The 23,333-nt window shown below is 46.3% G+C and overlaps 1 protein-coding gene across 1 annotated transcript in view; it reads left to right on the top strand.

Moving 5' to 3' along the window:
• LOC143774730 (olfactory receptor 6B9-like) overlaps nt 1-23,333 on the top strand; it is a 49,190-nt gene that overhangs the window by 8,997 nt on the left and 16,860 nt on the right. Inside the window, exons 5-6 of the mRNA XM_077262495.1 lie at nt 17,445-17,597; nt 18,758-18,927. Of these exons, the coding sequence (XP_077118610.1) occupies nt 17,445-17,597; nt 18,758-18,927 (323 nt within the window). The remainder of the gene's footprint in view (nt 1-17,444; nt 17,598-18,757; nt 18,928-23,333) is intronic.

Raw genomic sequence — 23,333 nt, 5'->3', positions numbered from 1 at the left:
GGAAGAGAACCAGGAGAGAGCAGTGTTCTTAATGCCTAGTGACTGGAGCCTAGAGAGTAGGAAATGGTGGTCAACAGTGTCAAAAACTGCAGAAATGTTGAGACGAATGAGCAGAGAGTGGTCACCGTTACATTTTGGCTCCCAGCCCGAGTGTGCTTAATTAATAACCACCCTTTGTTTCCTATCCCTGAGCCAGCTCTTAACCCACTTACACATATTTTCCCCTTTCCCCATTATTCTCATTTTATGTAACAACCTTTTGTGTGGCACCGTATCAAAAGCTTTTGAAAAGTCCATATACACTACATCTACTGGGTTCCCTTGGTCCGGTCCGGAACTTACCTCTTAATAGAAGCTGATCAGATTAGTCTGACATGAACGGTCCCTAGTAAACCCGTGCTGATACTGGGTCATGAGGTTATTCCTCTTCAGATACTCCAGTATAGCATCCCTTAGAATGCCCTCCAGGATTTTACCCACAGTAGAGGTTAAGCTTACTGGCCTATAATTTCCGAGTTCAGTTTTTGCCCCTTTTTTGAATATTGGCACCACATTTGCTATACGCCAGTCCTGTGGTACAGACCCTGTCATTATGGACTCTTTAACGATTAAAAATAATGGTCTATCAATGACTGTACTTAGTTCCTGCAGAACTCGGGGGGTGTATCCCATCCGGGCCCGGAGATTTGTCAATTTTAGTGACGCCGCTGTACTTCCTGCTGGGTTAAGCAGGTGACAGTTAATGGGGAATTTTTGTTATCACTGATCATATTGTCGCCATGGGATTTTCTTGTGTAAATACTGTTGAAAAATAGTCATTTAGCATATTGGCTTTTTCCTCATCCCCATCCACCATTTCACCCAGACTATTTTTAAGGGGCCAACACTGTCATTTTTTAGTTTCTTACTATTTATGTAGAATATTTTGGGATTATTATTACTCTCTCTGGCAATGGGATCTCTGTCTCAATCTCTGCTGCCGTGATCGCAATCCACCTGCGGCTGTTGATATTTTAAATGCCGCTGTCAAACTGTGACAGGGGCATTTAACATGCACTCGCAGGAAGTGCATCATTAACCCCACCCATAGGTGAACATGTCACATGAACGTGGGTCACCGATGGGTTGGCTTGACTACCTGGGGTCTGCAGGAGACCCCCTGTGATTGTCATAGCCAGATAGCTATTAGCGACACACAGCAGTCGGTGCTCATAGCAAGTGAGTAGACCTGATTTATGTAGCACAAGCGATTGGATGATCTCTGATTCTATCGAAGCAAGTAAAAAGTAAAAAAAATGTTTTTAAGGATATTAAAAAAAATATATATAACAGTTCAAATCACCCCCCTTTCACCCAATTCAAAATAAAAATTAATAAAATCGGCAAACGATGTAGTGAAAGAAAAATCGAAACGCCAGAGTTAAGTTTTTTTGGTCACTGAAACATTGCAATACAATGCAATAACGGGGACGATCAAAAAGTCATATACACACCAACATGATATCAATTAAAACAACAGATCAGCACACAAAAAATAAGCCATTTCTCGGTCCCATATCTAGAAAAATGGAGACGCTACGGGTCTCGGAAAGTGGCAACATATTTTTTATACAAACTTTGGATTTTTTTCACCACTTAAATGAACCTAGAAATGTTTGGTGTCTGTGAACTTGTAATGAACTGGAAAATCAGATTGGCAAGTCAGTTCTATCATTTACTAAACATGGTAAAAAAAATAATTGGGGACTTGCACTTTTTTCTGCGATTTCACCGTATTTGGAATTTTTTTCTCATTTTCCATTATATGATATGGTACAATCAGTGGTGCCATTCAAAAGTACAACTTGTACCAAAAAATAGCCCTCACATGGCCATATTGACAGAAAAATGAAAAAGTTATGGCCGTTAGAAGAAGGGGAGCAAAAAATGGAAACTCAAAAATGGAAATACCCCTGACCTTAAGGGATTAAACTTGCATAGAACTGCTGAAAAGTTCCCATGCAAGGGGTCTACTGTGCATGCCCTAACAAGCATACACCTAAAATCCCATTTATACTAGCAGCAGGCAGAGATGAGAAAATGTATTAGAGTCAAGTTGAAGTCTCTCTGAATTGTATTGAAAAATGTGAATTCTTCTGTACAGCTACCATTTTGCTGAATTCAGGAAGACCAAGAACTGGGTAAAAAGATTTTGATATTCACATCAATGTTCAAACTCCCACCACTGCTGCAGCTGACCCTGCAGTCCTTTGCTTCATCAGGCCTGTTTTTATTTCCTGCACAATATCCATTTTATTCTTCCTCTTTGGCTTAATTAGCGCCTTGTCCGAGGTTCTAACTAGGCTTTTATTGCTGCATTTGGTGTCATCAGAGACTTAGTCGGAGCCAGAAGCCATGGAACAGAGTGAAGATGCCCAAAGAGGATGTCACTCACCTGAGTAAGGCAGTAATGAGGCCAAATAGAGTGGACAAAGTAGACAGAAAGAACAGCAGACTTGTTGAGTGTTGTCTGGAGGAAGAGGATCTTCTGTTCAGTATAAAAAAAACTTTTATTTGGATTACACTTTTCGGAGACCATAGGGTCCTTTCGCTAAGTACATAGTGACAGGATATTGACCCTGACCTATATAAAGGTCACAAATGAAGTGGTAAATAGGTTAGAAAAAAATACTACATATGCAACTTCACATAAAATACACAATAAAACATGTACACTCACCGGCCACTTTATTAGGTACACCTGTCCAACTTCTTGTTAACACTTAATTTCTAATCAACCAATCACATGGCGGCAACTCAGTGCATTTAGGCATGTAGACATGGTCAAGACAATCTCCTGCAGTTCAAACCGAGCATCAGTATGGGGAAGAAAAGTGATTTGAGTGCCTTTGAACGTGGCATGGTTGTTGGTGCCAGAAGGGCTGGTCTGAGTATTTCAGAAACTGCTGATCTACTGGGATTTTCACGCACAACCATCTCTAGGGTTTACAGAGAATGGTCCGAAAAAGAAAAAAAATCCAGTGAGCGGCAGTTCTGTGGGCGGAAATGCCTTGTTGATGCCAGAGGTCAGAGGAGAATGGGCAGACTGGTTCGAGCTGATAGAAAGGCAACAGTGACTCAAATCGCCACCCGTTAAAACCAAGGTAGGCCTAAGAGCATCTCTGAACGCACAGTGCGTCGAACTTTGAGGCAGATGGGCTACAGCAGCAGAAGACCACACCGGGTACCACTCCTTTCAGCTAAGAACAGGAAACTGAGGCTACAATTTGTACAAGCTCATCGAAATTGGACAGTAGAAGATTGGAAAAACGTTGCTTGGTCTGATGAGTCTCGATTTCTGCTGCGACATTCGGATGGTAGGGTCAGAATTTGGCGTAAACAACATGAAAGCATGGATCCATCCTGCCTTGTATGGAGCATCTTTGGGATGTGCAGCCGACAAATCTGCGGCAACTGTGTGATGCCATCATGTCAATATGGACCAAAATCTCTGAGGAATGCTTCCAGCACCTTGTTGAATCTATGCCACGAAGAATTGAGGCAGTTCTGAAGGCAAAAGGGGGTCCAACCCGTTACTAGCATGGTGTACCTAATAAAGTGGCCGGTGAGTGTATACTGTATACTGCAATCCCCTATGTGCACTATAACGAGAGGGTCACGGGATAGGCAGTGGTACATAAAGTCGGCCATATGTGCCAAGCTCCCTACAGGCAACACTTCCCTGTCTCCACCATGATGACGGCTGTCCAACTCCTCCTCTCTCTTTATCTCCTTATTTCCCACTTCAGCCCATCCACATACAAAAGGCCAGAAGTAGCTTGTGTGAGTTCTAGCATCTGTTGTGCTAGCAACCAGCTCCTGGTCCTCCTCTTCCTCAGCCTCCAACTCCTCATTGATACCCAATCCACGCTGAGTAGATGAGACGATAATGGGTTGAGCAGTATCTCTCTGTTTTATATCTTCCTCCATCTCCACCTGGTGTGCATGGAAAGCATCATGTTTATTTGTTAGCAGCAACTGAGTGGTGATTATGGCTTCATCACTACTCTAAATTTTTCTGGAGTTCTCAAAGACTTGGAGAACAGCACAAGTGGCAGAAATCCAAGCCCACTCTTCAGTTGTGCTACAGTGGTAGGGGGCACAGTCCGTCAGTGGTGATACAGTGGTAGGGGGCGCAGTCCGTCAGTGGTGATACAGTGGTAGGGGGCGCAGTCCGTCAGTGGTGATACAGTGGTAGGGGGCGCAGTCCATCACTGGTGATACAGTGGTAGGGGGCGCAGTCCGTCAGTGGTGATACAGTGGTAGGGGGTGCAGTCCGTCAGTGGTGATACAGTGGTAGGGGGCACAGTCCGTCAGTGGTGATACAGTGGTAGGGGGCGCAGTCCGTCAGTGGGGATACAATGGTAGGGGGCCCAGTCCGTCAGTGGTGATACAGTGGTAGGGGGCACAGTCCATCAGTGGTGATACAGTGGTAGGGGGCCCAGTCCGTCAGTGGTGATACAGTGGTAGGGGGCACAGTCCGTCAGTGGTGATACAGTGGTAGGGGGCACAGTCCGTCAGTGGTGATACAGTGGTAGGGGGCGCAGTCCGTCAGTGGTGATACAGTGGTAGGGGGCGCAGTCCGTCAGGGGTGATACAGTGGAAAGGGGTGCAGTCAGTCAGGGGTGATACAGTGGAAAGGGGTGCAGTCAGTCAGGGGTGATACAGTGGCAGGGGGCACAGTTAGTCAGGGGTAACACAATGGTAGGGGGCGCAGTCAGGGGTGATACAGTGGCAAGGGGCTCAGTCAGTCAGGGCTGACACAGTGGTGGGGGCTGAGTCAGTCAGGGGTGACACAGTGGTGGGGGCGCAGTCAGTCAGGGTTAATAAAGTGGTAGAAGGCGCAGTCAAGTCAGGGGTGATATAGATGGAGGGGCTGCAGGAAGTGGGGGCTCAGTTAGTCAGGGGTAATATGGGGTGAGGGGACACAGTCAGTTACAGGTGATTAAAGGGGAGGGGGTTCAGTTAGTCAGGGGTGATTTAGGGGGAATGAGCTTAGTCAGTCAGGGGTGACACAAGAAGAAGGGAACCAGTCAGTCATGGGTGATACAGGGGGAGGCGGCGCAGACAGTCCGGGGTGATACAGTGGTAGGGGGTGAAGTCAGTCAGGGGTGATACAGAGCAAGATGCACAGTCAGTCAGGGGTGATACAGTGGTAAGGTGCGCAGTCAGTTAGGGGTGATACAATGGTAGGGGGCACAGATAGTTAGGGGTTATACAGTGGTAGGGGTGCAGTCAGTCAGGGGTTATACAGTGGTAGGGGTGCAGTCAGTCAGGGGTGATACAGTGGTAGGGGTGCAGTCAGTCAGGGGTGATATCATAGTAAGGGGTAAAGTCAGTCAGAGGTAATACAGTGGTAAAAGGCTCAGTCAGTGAGTAGTGATGCAGTGGTAAGGGGCGCAGTCAGGGGTGATATAGGTGGAGGGACTGCAGGGAAAAGGGGCGCAGGTAGTCAGGTATAGTATGGAGTGAGGGGACACAGTCAGTCAGGGGTGATACAGTGGGAGGGAGCGAAGTCAGTCAGGGTTAATAAAGTGGTAGAAGGCGCAGTCAGTCAGGGGTGATACAGGTGGAGGGGCTGCAGTGAGAGGGGGCCCAGTTAGACAGGTGTAATATGGGGTGAGGGGACACAGTCAGTCAGTCGTGATACAGTGGTAAGAGGCACAGTCAGTCAGAGGTGATACAATCGTAGGGGACACAGTCAGTCAGGGGTGACACAGTGGGAGGGGATGCAGTCAGTCTGGGGTGATACAGTGGGAGGGGGCACAGTCAGTCATGGTAAATAAAGTGGTAGAAGGTGCAGTCAGTCAGGGGTGATATAGATGGAGAGGCTGCAGGAAGAGGGGGCTCAGTTAGTCAGATGTAATATGGGTTGAGGGGACACAGTCAGTCAGTGGTGATACAGTGGAATGGGGTACAGTCTGTCAGGGGTGATACAATTGTAGGGGACACAGTCAGTCAAGGGTGATACAGTGGGAGGGGGCTCACTCAGTCTGGGGTGATACAGTGGTAGGGGGCACAGTCAGTCAAGGGTGATACAATCATAGGGGACACAGTTAATCAGGGGTGATACAGTGAGAGGGGGCACAGTCAGTCTGGGGTGATACTGTGGTTGGGGGTACAGTCTGTCAGGGGTGATACAGTGGGAGGGGGCTCAGTCTGTCTGGGGTGACACAGTGGTAAGGGTCACAGTCAGTCAGGGGTGATACAAGGGTAGGGGACACAGTCAATCAGGGGTGATACAGTGGGAGGGAGCACAGTTAGTCAGGGCTGATACTATCGTAGAGCACACAGTCAGTCAAGGGTGACACATTGAGAAGGGGCTCAGTTAGTCTGGGATGATACAGTGAGAGAGGGTGTAGTCAGTCTGGGGTGATACAGTGGGAGGTGGCACAGTCAGTCAGGGGTAACACAATGGTAGGGGGCACAGTAAGTCAGGGGTGATACAGTGGTTGGGGGCACAGTCAGTCAGGGGTAACACAATGGCAGGTGGCACAGTCAGTCAGGGGTGATACAGTGAATGGGGGCACAGTCGGTCAGGGGTAACACAATGGTAGTGGGCACAGTCAGTCAGGGGTGATAAAGTGGTAGAAGTCGCAGTCAGTCAGAGGTGATATAGATGGAGGAGCTGCAGGAAGAGGGGGCTCAGTTAGTCAGGTGTAATATGAGGTGAGGGGACACAGCCAGTCAGTGGTGATACAGTGGAAAGGGGCACAGTCAGTCAGGGGTGACACAGTGGGAATGGCTCAGTTAGTCTGGGGTGATACAGTGGGAGGGGTCACAGTCAGTCTTCGGTGGTGCAGTGGGTGGGGGCACAGTCAGTCAGGGGTAACAAAATGGTAGGGAGCACAGTCAGGGGTGCTACAGTGGCAAGGGGCTCAATCAGTCATTTGTGATAAAGTGGTAGAAGGCACAGTCAGTCAGGGGTGATATAGATGAAGGGGCTGCAGGAAGAGGGGGCTCAGTTAATCAGGGGTAATATGGGGTGAGGGGACTCAGTCAGTCAGTCACGGGTGATACAAGGGGAGGGGGTTCACTCAGTTAGGGGTGATTTAGGGGGAATGAGCTTAGTCAGTCAGGGGTGACACAAGAAGAAGGGATGCAGTCAGTCAGGGGTGATACAGAGCAAGATGCACAGTCAGTCAGAAGTGATACAGTGGTAAGAGGTGCAGTCAGTTAGAGGTGATGCAGTGGTAGGGGGCACAGTTAATTAGAGGTTATACAGTGGTAGGGGTGCAGTCAGTCAGGGGTGATAACATGGTAGGGGGTAAAGTCAGTCAGAGGTAATACAGTGGTAAAAAGGTGCAGTCAGTGAGTTGTGATGCAGTGGTAAGGGGCGCAGTCAGGGGTGATATAGGTGGAGGGGCTGCAGGGAGATGGGGCTCAGTTAGTCAGGTGTAATATGGAGTGAGGGTACACTGTCAGTCAGGGGTGATACAGTGGTAGGGAGCGCAGTCAGTCAGGGGTGATACAATCGTAGGGGACACAGTCAGGGGTGACACAGTGGGAGGGGGCACAGTCAGTCAGGGTTAATAAAGTGGTAGAACGTGCAGTCAGTCAGGGATGATATAGGTGGAGGGGCTGCAGGGAGAGAGGGCTCAGTTAGTCAGGTGTAATATGGAGTGAGAGTACACTGTCAGTCAGTGTTGATACAGTGGTAGGGGGCACAGTCAGTCAGGAGTGATACAATTGTAGGGGACACAGCCAGTCAGGGGTGACACAGTGGGAGGGGGCTCAGTCAGTCTGGCGTGATACAGTGGTAAGGGGCACAGTCAGTAAGGGGTGATACAATCGTAGGGGGCACATTCAGTCAGGGGTGACACTGTGGGAGGGGGCGCAGTTAGTCTGGGGTAATACAGTGAGAAGGGGCACAGTTAGTCACGTGTGATACAACCATAGGGGACACAGTCAGTAAGGGGTGACACAGTGGGAGGGGCACAGTCAGTCATGGGTGATACAGTCGTAGGGGACACAGTCAGTCCGGGTAATACAGTGAGAAGGGGCACAGTCAGTCAGGGTTAATAAAGTGGTAGAAGGTGCAGTCAGTCAGTGGTGATATAGGTAGAGGGGATGCAGGGAGAGGGGGCTCAGTTAGTCAGGTGTAATATGGGGTGAGGGGACACAGTCAGTCAGGGATGATACAGTGAAAGGGAATGCAGTCAGTCAGGGGCGATACAGTGGTAAGAGGCACAGTCAGTCAGAGGTGATACAATCATAGGGGACACAGTCAGTCAGGGGTGACACAGTGGGAGGGGGAGCTGTCAGTCTGGGGTGATACAGTGGGAGGGGGCAAAATCAGTCAGGGATAACACCTTGGTAAGGGGCGCAGTCAGTCAGTGGTGATACATTGGTAGTGGGTGCTGTCAGTCAGGGTTAATAAAGTGGTAGAAGGTGCAGTCAGTCAGGGGTGATATAGGTGGAGGGGACACAGTCAGTCGGGGGTGACACAAAGGGAAGGGGTGCAGTCAGTCTGGGGTGATACAGTGGGAGGGTGCGCAGTCAATCAGGGGTGATACAGTGAGAGGGGGTGTATTCAGTCTGGGGTGATACAGTGGGAGAGGGCACAGTCAGTCAGGTGTAACACAATGGTAGGGGACACAGTCAGTCAGGGGTGATACAGTGGGTGGGGGCACAGTCAGTCAGGGGTAACACAATGGTTTTGGGCACAGTCAGTCAGAGGTGATACAGTGGTAGAAGGTGCAGTCAGTCAGGGGTGATATCGATGAAGGGGCTGCAGGAAGAGGGGGCTCATTTAGTCAGGGGTAATATGGGGTGAGGGGACACAGTCAGTCACAGGTGATACAAGGAGAGGGTGTTCAGTCAGTTAGGGGTGATTTAGGGGGAATGAGCTTAGCCAGTCAGAGGTGACAGAGGAAGAAGGGAAGCATTCAGTCAGGGGACAGTCAGTCAGTAGTGATACAATGGTAGGGGGCTGCAAAGCTTACCTGTCCAGGTATCTGAACTAGTGCACTCCCAGGATGCAGTAAGCTCATATGATAAAAATGGTGGCACTTTGTGTTCTTAATTATGTGCAAAATTCCTTTCTTCAATTAAGATAATAAAAATGTTATTCTAGCACAGCCTTTAAAGGGAATCTGTCACCCTTTTGAGCTTTTAGAGATCTTAGCATTGGCATACACATTGTATGCAGCTGAAATTAGTCATACCTTCTGGATGTGGCCTTACTCAGCACAAAACCTCTTTAAGGCTAAGTTCACACATAGCAGAATTGCCGCGGAAATTTCCACGGTAATTCTGCGCCTCCTGACGCGGGTATATCGCATGCAGACTTATCATGCATATACCCGCAGAAAGCTAGCGTTTTGCAAGCATAATTAGCTTGCAGAATGTTAGAGTTTTCCAAGCGATCTGTAGCATCGCTTGGAAAACTGACTGACAGGTTAGTCACACTTGTCAAACATAGTGTTTGACAAGTGTGACCAACTTTTTACTATAGATGCACCTAACTTAGTTTTTATGAACTCTGGCATCGATCAGTCTATCCCAGATATATCTCCATGTGTTTCCAGCTGGATCTCCAAGTCTCCCATACATGCGCCTGATACAAGGGCACCTTCACTTCCATCCAGAAGAGAATCTTCTTCTGACTACTAACAAAATAAGAATGATGAATGCCTTTTGTGTTTGTGTATACATACCCTGTATCGATGGTAACGTGTTGTGGGGAGCTGTGTGGGTTAATCCTATCCAGCCGTGCGCGTGCGCGCTGTTGATGCGGTGGCTCCCTCTCCTGCCTCGGCGTCATTAGGCTTTCTGCAGTTGCGCGGTGAATCGACATTCCTGCGCATGCGCAGCTGTGCCTGACGCCGACGGCCGGTGCAGGACCTGCGGCTCACAGTGCGCATGCGCCGTTTGCGCTGGAGCTATTGGCCAGTTCACAACATGTGACCGGCCCCACTGCTATCACCAATGGGATAAAAAGGTCCTTGCAGGGATATTGAGCTATCCCCTTGATAAAGCTGGCATACTAAATAGCGAAACGTGCGTTGGGGCGCTCTTGGATGCGATCTAGGGCCACCTCCCCCATTTACTTTTGGTAAGTGTTGCCCTTGTTGCTCTTGCCACATATGTGCACATTTAGACCACTTGGTCCTGACATTAAATAGACTATATTTGGAGCAGACTTCCCTTTTTAATCTTTGAACTATGTACTATGTATTTTTGGGGGCATAGGTGGCGCTGTTGATCTAGCACATCATCCTATTTTAGTTTTACTAATGTGTAATATATTCTGACATGTTTTTGTAATAAAGTTTACCATTTTTTAACCCTAAACACGCCTGTTTCCTCCGATTTTCCATGTCTATATGGAGTAGGGTAACTTTGCTTCCTATGGCGTAACTATACGCAGTGTTCAAAGCATTATGTGGTTGCCTGGTATTTTGTTTATATTAATTGTAGCTGTGTTTTCCACAGTAATTTTCCAGTCTCCCATGGACTATAGGGCACAAGACTCTATCTGGCCCAGATTGACCTAACACTCAAGGATGATGGTAATGGGGGTGCCAATGGGGCGAATAATGATCTCCGGGAAACTATGATTCGATTTAAGGAATTATTACGCAAAAGTACAAGAGTATGGTGGAATAAGACCTTTTTAGAAAAATATCTGGAAGAGGGCTTGATCCCCCGTGGCCTTAGGGTGCAGGTGTTCCCGTCATTTCCAATTATGGATGAGGAGATTAAAACTAGATGGGAGGAATTCTCCAACACCTGCTCTAAAGGCCATATGGAACTGTTAAAAGAAGTTGATACTAAGAATTTGAATGACATTGAAACTGAAATGGAAACATTACAGCTTACTCTTAAGAGAGATATGACAATAGATGCCCTTAAGCAATTTAATGATGAAATTGATGCAGAATTGCAAAAATGGGTCAATGAGATACAGGCTGTTAAGGCCAAAAAATTTAAAAGGGATACAAATGATAGACTGCATGTAGGATAGCTGCGGAGACACCATCACGTGTTTCTCAATGCAAGCAGTGAATAGCCAGACCTTTCCCCGGGAAGGGACAACCACGGGAAGGGCAGCATCCCATAAAGGAAACATCCAATACAGGAAAACCACCTATGCCAAGCATGGTATCCATCCACAGACAGCTTTTTTTTTTTTTTTTTTTCCCCTCAGATGGGAAGTTCCACAGTCAGGTAACCAAAAATATAAGGAACTCATCTCCCAAAACAGCGTGCCACACACTTAGTGCCACCGCCATTCCCATCATCATTGGAAAACACACAAAAAATGTTTTAATTAACAACCAAAAACCACTTCAAGATACATTAACAAAATGTTTCCACTTTTTAGTCTTCCAAATTCCCTCTGCATCCACCTCCCCTCTCCTCCTCTGATCACATGCAAAGCAAAAATACAATTTTCCCAAAATAATTTTTATACAGTTTTTAACCTCAATATCCTTCCTTTTAAATACATACACATTCCTCACATCCCACAAAACCTCTTTTATACATGCCATCATCAACCACAATACTCTCTCCTTCTCCCCACACATACCCAATCCAAACATAAAGAGCTCAAAAGACAACAGATTCACCTCACACAGCTCCTTACACAAACGACCCAGACCTGCAATCACACTTCTAGCATACTGACAATTCCAAAACAAATGCACCACACTCCCACTCCCACCACATCCACTCCTCGGACACCTCTCACTCCTCACTAAACCCCGATTTTTCAGAAACTCCCTCACCTGCAACACCCCATGCAATGACTGCCATACAATCTCACTCTGCCTATTTGTCATACCATTCACACGTACCTTCTTCCATACTTTCTGCACATCATCCCCTCTTACCATTTTAAAATCTGCCAAGAACAGCCTATGTGCTTGTCCTACAATAATGTCACATTCCATCTCTCTACACTCAATCATCTTATATACAGCTTTCTTCTTTTCTAACAATCTCACATCCACATCACAAAGTTCATACTTCACTAGAAATTTGTAAACCCACACATACCACACAGGAACCTCAAAAGCCACTGGGCTCCTAAGATCTCTTTCACGCCATTTCAAACGAAACAAGAAATTTCCAAACAAAAACCTGCACATACATGCATACTTCCCATCCATCCTAATCACACCTAGTACAAACACCATAATATTCACGCCGAAAAAAACATTCAAATTTGGGAAACCCAGTCCCCCCTTATCCAAACTCTTCATAACAATCTCTCTCCTCGCACGCTCCATACATGAACCCCAAAAAAAGACAAACAAAACCCTATTTAATCTTCTAATACACATGTGGCTTGGTGGAAACACCATCGCAACATACAAAAAAATAGGTAACACAACACTCTTAATAACTAAAATTTTACCAAAAAACGTAAGATCCCTCAAACTCCAAAAATTTAACTTACGCTCCACTCTCTCTCTCACATCCACCCAGCTTTCCTCTCCATCCAATTTCTCTGAAAATTTCACACCCAAAACCTTTATCGATCCACTCACCACATTCACTCCAACATCATCGCTCAGACTCCTTCCCCCAAAATTCTTACACTCACTCTTCTCCCAATTCACTTTAAAAGCAGATGCTCCACAAAAAATAGAAACCAACAACTTCACACGCCGTACCGAACACTCTGAATCACACAGCACACACACATCATCCATATAGCCACTCATCTTCCATTCTCTCCCCCCACCCCCGGGTACTTGCACACCCCGAATCACCTTATCTTTTCTTAACAAACATAACAAAGGCTCAATTGCGCAAATAAAAACGATAGGGGACAAAGGACACCCCTGCCGAACACCCAAAAATACATTTACTCTCCTCCCCACATTTCCATTCAACAACACACAACTATAAATATTCTTATACAAACTTCTCACTCTCTCAACAAACTCAGAAGGAAAACCCATCTTCACCAACACACTAAACAAAAAACCATGCGCCAATCTATCATACGCCTTCTCAAAATCCAAACTCAACACATACACCCCTTTCTTACGATTCATGCAGTCCCACAAACAATCTCTCAACATACACAAACTTCCATGTATTCGTCTTCCAGGTACCGCACAACATTGCTCCTCACCCACCACACTCCCAACCACGCCATGCATCCTGTTAACCAAAAGTTTTGCATAAATCTTATAATCACAATTTAGCAATGTGATCGGCCTCCAATTTTTTAGATTTTTCAAATCACCTTTTTTTGGCAATAACACAACCACCCCTGCACGCATACCATTTGCCACCTCTGCATTCGCCCACATATACTTACATACATCCACAAAATCCTTCCCAATCACATCCCACATCACACGATAAAATTCCACCGGTAAACCATCCTCCCCCGGCGTTTTATTCAGCGCCATACTGCACACCACCTTCCATACTTCTTCACCCGTCACCTCACCCATCAAACTTTCCCTTTCTATCCTATTCAAACTATTTTCCAAAACACTCAGCACCTCACCCTCCAAACCTTCAACCCTCCATTTCACAGCATACAAATCATCATAAAACTTTGCCACTTCCTCACACAAGTCCGCGCCACTAACTTCATTTCCATCCATCCCATTCAAAACACTCATACTCTGTCTCTTCCCAAAAACTTTCTTAAAGAAAAACCGCAAACACTTCTCATTCTTCTCCAAATTCTCTAATTTGGCCCTATACACAATACTCCTCCCTCTTTCTAACAAAAAATCATTCACTTCTTTTTTCACTTTCACTAAATCTTCACTCACATCCATCCCTCCCGCCCTCAACTTATACAACAAACTCAATCTTGCATTTAAAAAAACAAACCTTTCTCTCTTTGCAGCCGCACACTTGTACCCGAGTTTTTTAAAAAAACTCTTGGTTTTCCATTTAACCCAATCCCACCATTCACACACATTTCTGAAATCACTCCTGCACCCACACCACTCTGCATAATGTCTTTCATACTCCTCTCTCACCCCCCCTCCTTCCAGCAAACTCACATTCAACTTCCACACACCTTTCCCAGCCACCTCATTAACATGCAAATCCAATTCACACTTCATACACACATGATCCGAAAAAAACACCCTCTCCTGTGCATAACTAACAGGAATCAGATTTTTTGAAACAAAACAATAGTCCAGTCTAGACTCCACCCTCCCACTGTCAGAAAAAAACATATTTAACAACGGAGTTATCTTGCATGCCCGCTGCATATCTTTTAAACCAAAATCACTCACAATATCCATTAACACTTTCCCTGACGCATCGACATTCACACTTCCCACATCACAGTTCATATCACCCACTATCACAACAGGCACTCTTCCTGGAATAAAAAACTTATTTTTTTCAAATAAACCTCTACGCTCCTGTTTATCCACAGGAGCATATACATTAATAACGCAAAAACGAACATTTCTAAACTCAAAATTAGCCAACACACACCTTCCAACCTCAATCACCATATAGTCACACAAACTCACATCATTTCCCTTCACCAAAAAACCCACACCATCATTTTTATTACAGGCACTCCCTGACCACACAGACACACCATGAGGCCATTCACTCCCCTTCACACCATCCACAATCCCACACTCCTGCAGACAAAAAATTCCTGCATTCTGGGTTGCAAAAAAATCCAAAATGGCTGCCCGCCGCCACCTGCTTTTAAAGACCCTCACATTTTGTGATATGAGTACAAAACCCATCACATACACAAAAAAATACTAAAAAAAACAACCTACGAACATGACATTACTCAACTTACATGAAAAACAAACCAAAAGGAAAAAAAAAAAAAAATTTAAAGGCAAATGCTATATACAAAATCACCTAGCTACTGAAATAATAGCACATATCTACACAGCACTGCCACTGTCCTCCTCCACCATCTGCGCTGAGCAGCTTTCAGAGCCGCTGACCTCCATACACTCCTCCACACGCGCCTTCTTCTGCCCAGCCTTCCTCTGGGGCCCTCCACCTTCATCACAGATTTCCCCACCACCCTCCCTGGGACACTTTCGACCTCCAGGCTCCTCTTCTGAGGAAAAAACGCCAATGCTTTCTGGATCAGAATCAACAATCAACGACGCAGCCATCTCCTCCGCCCCAGAAGTGTCAAAATCCATCAAACCACCCAACTCCTCATCTTTGGTAACTGGGGCCTCCTTTTTTTTCTTTTTATTTTTAACCATAGCACGCTCTTCTTGCTTTGCAGCTCTCCAGAATAACTTGTCCTCCAGCTCCTCCTTCCTCCTTTCAGCCTCCTTGTCCTCCTGCCGTCTATCCCGCCGTCTCTCAACCATGGAGGGCGGAATTACCTCAGCGCTTTGCTGCGCAGATGCCTCGCTTTCCTCCCGCTTCCTCTCCTCCTCCCGTTTCTTAACCTCCTCCTCTCTCTTTTTTTCCTCCTCCTGCCTCCGCTCCTCCCTACGTTTCTTTTCTTCCTCCTCCCGCCTCTCCTCCTCTCTAGTTGGCCTCCTTGGCACACCATATGGACAGTCCTTATACAGGTGCCCTGTATTACCACACTGGTCACATTCACGTGGCATCGGACACTGAGCCGCTGTATGGCCTTCTTGCTTGCAGTTACGACAAACCATGCTCTTCTCACATGTGTTCTGTAAGTGCCCAAATTGAAAACACTTCCTGCAGTATAGAGGCTGCCCTGCATACGACAGAAAGCCCCTATGACCCGCCACTGAAAAGTTCGCCGGGGGATGGGTAAAGCCTCCCAAACAGCTTGGGTCTTTCCTCAGTCTCACACGAAACACATATTTACAATTAAAAATGCCCAAACAATTTCTCTGTTTCTCTCCACTTTTTACATATTCGCAGTACCGAGCCAGGAACTGCTCTAGCAGCCTTACTTCTGTGTAAGGATTGTACACGGTTACAGTCACTACTTTCTCCATGAGCCCAAACAAAGGCTCCACCCGCACTCCCCCCAGGCAGGGGTCACTGTCATGGCTTCTTAACCACTCGAAGACAGTTAGACAGCAAGGCTCACTCACAAAGGTTACGTCATATATACCTTGGTTGTGAAATTCATTCACACTGAAAATGTCAGTCCGATGAGCTCCAGCCTTTCCCTCCAGCAGGTCACGAACCACATACACAACGTTGTTTTTGGCACCATCTTCCACGACCAAACGAATCGTATTCTTGACAAACATCTTCAGTCTTCACTGCCGATACGAATATCGCAGACGAAAATTAGCAGCACGCTGCAAAGAAACACTCGCACCCTCTGACTGCGACACAAGATCGCAGCCAAAAGGCCGAGAGGCACTCCTACCCACAGACAGCTGTTTCGGGGTGTTTGCCCCTCATCAGTGTGGAGTAGGAATCTGGCTATTAGGAGCAGTGCCTAGTAAAAGGCTGTAAAGGCACAGATGATTGGCCTCGGGGAGACCAAAACATCCAACACCGCGGAGACACCATCACGTGTTTCTCATCCTTTATGGGATGCTGCCCTTCCCGTGGTTGTTCCTTCCCGGGGAAAGGTCTGGTTATTCACTGCTTGCGTTGAGAAACACGTGATGGTGTCTCCGCAGCTATCCTACATGCATTTGCATATTTCCCATAAGGAGGATCACTGCGTTGAGAAACACGTGATGGTGTCTCCGCGGTGTTGGATGTTTTGGTCTCCCCGAGGCCAATCATCTGTGCCTTTACAGCCTTTTACTAGGCACTGCTCCTAATAGCCAGATTCCTACTCCACACTGATGAGGGGCAAACACCCCGAAACAGCTGTCTGTGGATGGATACCATGCTTGGCATAGGTGGTTTTCCTGTATTGGATGTTTCCTTTATGGGATGCTGCCCTTCCCGTGGTTGTTCCTTCCCGGGGAAAGGTCTGGCTATTAACTGCTTGCGTTGAGAAACACGTGATGGTGTCTCCGCAGCTATCCTACATGCATTTGCATATTTCCCATAAGGGATGGGGGCAGTGTTCTGGATCACTGCGTTGAGAAACACGTGATGGTGTCTCCGCGGTGTTGGATGTTTTGGTCTCCCCGAGGCCAATCATCTGTGCCTTTACAAATGATAGACTGACTTGTAATGTCTATAGATGGCAAGGGCCTAATGACAGATCTCGCCCTCGCGACAGACCCTTCTCTCATTCCCAATCGAGATCCACTTCCAGGAGGCCTTATACAACATATGAAAAATCCACCAACCACCCACAAGCCTCTGGTGAGACAACTACATCTGTCGCACCCACTAGGGGGTTGTTACCCGACAAGCTGCCAAACATAAGGCTCCTCAGGGAGGACGGTCTACATCTGGACCCCAGGGTGGGCTACAGGTACACAATCTGTCATCCTGTGTTTTTTCGGATGCCCAGTTGGATGTTCTTGGGAGGGGCCTGACCTTCTCCCCCACTAACTCCTTTGATTATTTTTCAGCATTGAAAGATTTGCACCTCTTCTCTCGGAAACTGATTCTAACGAAATTACACTATAAAGAAGCATCTTCAACTGAGACGCTGACTGAGATGGAAGTGGAGGCATTACGGAATTTACAAGACCTCCTCGATGAACAAACTACGTTTCATCCAGGTAGGTTTCCATCAGCTGTCATGCCCAGATCCACGAGGTTTCCCCCCTTCTCATTATGTCTGGCTGTTGAGATTTTTACCAAGTTGGTATCAGAAGACCTCAAAGAACTGTCTACCAGACGCCGGTTTGATAATCTCACACAACAACAACGGCAGGCCATTAAAGAATTACAATCATATAAAGATGTGGTATACAAGCCGGCTGACAAGGGGGGTCACATCGTGGTCTGGCCATGTCATAAATATGAGAAGGAGGCATTCCGGCAATTGAAGGATGCTAACACCTATTCAAAATTATCATATAATCCGGTTGCCTCCTTTTCATCTCAGTTACAGCAAATTCTCATTAAGGCCCATGAGGGAGGTATTATTGATAAAAGGATGTTGGAGGGGTTGACGGTCAGGTCCCCAAGACGCCAACTTTTTACCTTTTGCCAAAAATCCACAAGGACGCCGTCGACCCTCCTGGGCGTCCGATAGTGTCTGGCATTGATGGTCTATCTGACCCGATATGCAAATTTATTGATTACTTCCTGAAACCTTTGGTGGAAAACCTACCATCTTATGTACGTGACACTACGGACATCCTCACGAGGGTCGATGGCGTCTCAGTGGACCCACATGAGCTGCTGGTCACCGCCGACATTCAAACCCTGTACACATGCCTTGACCATACACATGGTCTGGATGTGGTCCGTTTCTTCCTGGGGACCTCCGACCTGGACAGCTCTGTGTGTGACTTAATCCTCGAGCTGCTGAGTTTTGTCCTTACCCACAATTTTTTTGTTTTCAAAGATGTTTTTTATCTGCAGAGGCTTGGCACGGCCATGGGTGCGGCCTGCGCGCCCTCGTACGCTAATCTCTTCTTTCTTTTTTGGGAGAGATTCTTGTTTGGCGACGAGGGCGCGGGGGCCGCCGATTATGTGCTGTGCTGGCTTCGATATATAGACGATATTTTTTTCATGTGGGCGGGGACGCCACGGCAGCTCGAGGATTTTATGTCTCAATTAAACACGAATCCGTTTAACATTAGGTTGACCTATCAGTACCACTCTACAAGGATTGATTTTTTAGACGTCACTCTGGAGGTCGACGCTGCTCGATACATCCAGACTGACATCTTTCGTAAACCTACTTCTGTTAATGCTTTGATTCGTGCAGACTCAGCACACAACCCTGCCACCATCAGAGCTGTCCCAGTCGGACAGTTCCTGAGGATGAGACAGATCTGCTCATCCGACCAAAAATTTCAGAATCAAGCTGTAGATCTGCAGTCCCGCTTTCTGGCACGTGGCTACAGCCGCAGGAGTATTAAGCATGGTTTTGACAGGGCGAGAAAAACTCGGCGAAGTGACCTACTATATACAACTAAGAGTAAGAAGACAAATACCAATGATGATACTATTAGATTCATTGGTACCTATAATCATAAATGGCAAAACATTAGGGGCATCCTGAGGAAACACTGGCCTATTTTGAAGACAGAGCCCACCCTGGGGACCAGTTTGGGGGATTTTCCCGCCATGACCGCCAGGAGAGCACCTAACTTAGGTAACCTCCTGGTTAGGAGCCATTATGTTCCACCAATTAAAAATATTTTTGGCACTCGGGGTCGGTGTTTTCAGTGTGGCCACTGCCTGGCCTGCGCGAATGTCGAACGTATCTCTACTTTTGATACATCAGATGGGCTCAAACAATTTCAGATCAGACAGCACATTACTTGTGGTACAAGTAATGTGATATATTATGCCACATGTGCCTGTCCCCGCATATATATAGGTTTAACATCTAGGGAGCTCAGAATTAGGGTGCGTGAGCACGTTCGAGACATTGGCGCGGCCGGGTTGGTGGTCGATCCCTCTGAGCTAAAGACTATCTCGCGTCACTTTAGGACTTTTCACAATTGTGACGCGGGGTCTCTTCGGGTCAGGGGGATCGAAAGTCTGCACCTTGGGGTGAAGGGTGGAAATTATAAAAAACTCTTAGCCCAACGTGAGGCGAACTGGATAGTTCGCCTCAAGACTATGGTCCCTAACGGACTTAATGAGGCATTGAGTTTCTCGTCCTTTCTATAATATATGACTATACTCTGGGGCTCATTAGATTCCCCATTCTCTGTTTCCATCATTGTGCACCCCCTGGATCATACAATCGGATCCTAGTATTGTTGCTCATGTTTTCAATATTTATGCTTTTTCTTCTTATTATTATTTTTTAGTTTTTATGAACTCTGGCATCGATCATTCTATCCCAGATATATCTCCATGTGTTTCCAGCTGGATCTCCAAGTCTCCCATACATGCGCCTGATACAAGGGCACCTTCACTTCCATCCAGAAAAGAGAATCTTCTTCTGACTACTAACAAAATAAGAATGATGAATGCCTTTTGTGTTTGTGTATACATACCCTGTATCGATGGTAACGTGTTGTGGGGAGCTGTGTGGGTTAATCCTATCCAGCCGTGCGCGTGCGCGCTGTTGATGCGGCGGCTCCCTCTCCTGCCTCGGCGTCATTAGGCTTTCTGCAGTTGCGCGGTGAATCGACATTCCTGCGCATGCGCAGCTGTGCCTGACGCCGATGGCCGGTGCAGGACCTGCGGCTCACAGTGCGCATGCGCCGTTTGCGCTGGAGCTATTGGCCGGTTCACAACATGTGACCGGCCCCACTGCTATCACCAATGGGATAAAAAGGTCCTTGCAGGGATATTGAGCTATCCCCTTGATAAAGCTGGCATACTAAATAGCGAAACGTGCGTTGGGGCGCTCTTGGATGCGATCTAGGGCCACCTCCCCCATTTACTTTTGGTAAGTGTTGCCCTTGTTGCTCTTGCCGCATATGTGCACATTTAGACCACTTGGTCCTGACATTAAATAGACTATATTTGGAGCAGACTTCCCTTTTTAATCTTTGAACTATGTACTATGTATTTTTGGGGGCATAGGTGGCGCTGTTGATCTAGCACATCATCCTATTTTAGTTTTACTAATGTGTAATATATTCTGACATGTTTTTGTAATAAAGTTTACCATTTTTTAACCCTAAACACGCCTGTTTCCTCCGATTTTCCATGTCTATATGGAGTAGGGTAACTTTACTTCCTATGGCGTAACTATACGCAGTGTTCAAAGCATTATGTGGTTGCCTGGTATTTTGTTTATATCTATAGTAAAAGGTAGAATGTTAAAAAAAAAAAAAAAAAGTTATACTCACCTCCGCGGCTTCCGTTCCTAATGCTGTGTGTTCAGGACCTTCGACCATTGACGTAGTGGTCACGTGACCGCGGGTCATGTGACCGCGACATCATCGCAGGTCCTTCACACACACCACAGAAGCCGCTGAGGAGGTCGGGCCGCCAGAAGGTGAGTATATCGCTATTTTTTATTTTAATTCTTTTTTTTTTTTTACCAAATACATGGTGCCCAGTCCGTGGAGGAGAGTCTCCTCTCCTCCACCCTGGGTACCAACCGCATATGATGCTTCTTCCCGCATGGTGTGCACAGCCCCGTGCAGGAAGTAAGCAGATCAATGCACTCCTATGTGTGCAGAATCGCCGCGATTCCGCAATTTTAATGAACCTGCTGCGTTTTTTTCTGGATTGCGATTCCGCTCAGGAAAAAAATGCAGCATGTGCACAAAAAATGCAGATTGCATTCTGTTACATAGGATGCTTAATGTTAGCGTTTTTTTCACGGTTTAATAGCGTTTTTATAGCGAAAAACCGCGAAAAAAATGCAAAAAATCTGCTACATGTGCACACAGCCTTATAGCTTTGGTTTTCCAGGCTATGGGGTGTAGGCTGTCTGGAAGATAAGACTGTCTCCCGTCTTCATCATTCAAGATTTCTCCTCCCCTTCTCTTCAGTTCCCTTTGATGTCATGTGCGCAAAATGAAATCTTGCACCCTGCTGTCTCTCCTCATCAATGTTCTGCCCTTCTATGGGCACTGTCCTCAATTTTATTGTGCGCAATGACTGGAGAGTCACCATAACTTCTGGTTCCAGTGATCATCAAGGAGGTATACAGGTATGACTTACTTCAGCTGTATACAACCTGTATGCCCATGTTAAGAACTCAAAAAGCTCAGATGAGTTACAGATTCCCTTTTAATTTAGGGATTCATTTACCTTTGGAAATTCATAAATCGTTTGTTATTGTCATCATCCTGATCATTATTCTCAACTACTGCTTATATAATTAAATTTAAAAAATGGCACGGGAATCTGCTTAATTTACATGACCAGTAATGGCTATGCAGACAGCAGCAGACTGATATTAATTATCATAGATATTGGCCCCCTCCCAGACTAAGAACATCAGCCCTCAGCCATCTCAGAAATAGAGCATCTGTTAGATGCCCCAATTCTGGCTCTTAGCCTTCGCTTTTCCAACCTGCCCCAGTGTAGTCGCAAATGAGGTAATAGTTGTGGGGTTGATGTCAGCTGTTTTATGGCTGCATGGGTGCAGCACACGTTTCATTCATGGTTAAAATAAGGAGCATGGGTTTTTCACATGGACAAATGGTGCTTGTGAAAAACTTGACATGTGGGCACCACCATTAAATTCAATGGATATGCGTATGTCCGAATTTGCAGTCCTTAAAAAATAGATCATATGCAGACATAAAAAAGATGTGTGAAGAAGGCCTGAGGTAGATGGCATCCACTTAGTATAACCACCATTTAAAGTGATATTTGTATTAAGTGGGCACTATCATTTAAATGGATATAACAATCAATTAAAGAGAGAGTGCTCACTTAGTAATCATTTAAACAGAGAAGCATCTACTTAGGAAAACATTCACTTAAAGGGATAGAAGCCATCTTGTATAACTACCATTTAAAGGGATAGAGCCAATTTATTATAACCAACAGGCGACAAGTTCCTGTATATCATCATATAATATATATGATGTAATTGTGGCGCCCCTAGGGGTATTTGCCACAAAAATAGTTATTGACACCAAATACAAATATTAAAATAGCAAGACTGCACTACCATCTCTGACCAGAAGGGGGAGCTCCAGAGACTCCCCTTGATCTATTCTGGTCTGAGAAAAGGACTGGCAGTTGGGTTGAGGAGCTGAAAGTGAGAGGTCGTATAACTGAACTCCTAACAGCCCTATGACGGATTTTAGGCCCGTAATACCCATAGTAGGAAAAGAGAAATAGAGAAAAAGGACATTGTGAGAACCGGGTAGCAATAACCTCTACCCAGAATAGGCGCAGAGACGGATACCGGATCTGTGGCTATATTCATTATATATAATACAGCAACCGGAAGAAAGTGAGGTGATATCAGCTTCACCAGGGTAAGACGCAGCAACAGACACAGAGTTCAGCGGTGCTCCCAGAGGGGGTAAGCCGACAAAAAAGGACTCGGGTTGTCCGTCGAACCAGAGTACAGAAGAGACAGATTGGGCCGGCAGCCAGTTCACAAACAGCAGCAGGGCCATACAGAAACTGCGCATAATAAGAGGTGGAAATCCTGACAGGGTCAAAGTAATTCAGAGTTCTTATACAGACTCCGGTGACAGTATTGGTGGCAAATCCCTCTTTGTTGAAGTAAACTGGTTAAATGTTTCAGCGCCTCAGTCTTTCATTTGGACAATAGCCATCGATCCAGGATTGGGGTCATCACAGCTGAGAGGACCTGCTGCTGATCAAGTAAGTGTCTGTTCCTTCATGATATCCCTTACATTGTGCATCGCCTGAGGCCACAGCACCGGGTCAAGCCACTA

Source organism: Ranitomeya variabilis, chromosome 5, assembly GCF_051348905.1.
Source record: "Ranitomeya variabilis isolate aRanVar5 chromosome 5, aRanVar5.hap1, whole genome shotgun sequence".
NCBI classification, from domain to species: domain Eukaryota; kingdom Metazoa; phylum Chordata; class Amphibia; order Anura; family Dendrobatidae; genus Ranitomeya; species Ranitomeya variabilis.
The sequence above is the reverse complement of the archived record's forward strand: the minus strand, read 5'-3'. Positions and strand labels throughout refer to the sequence as shown.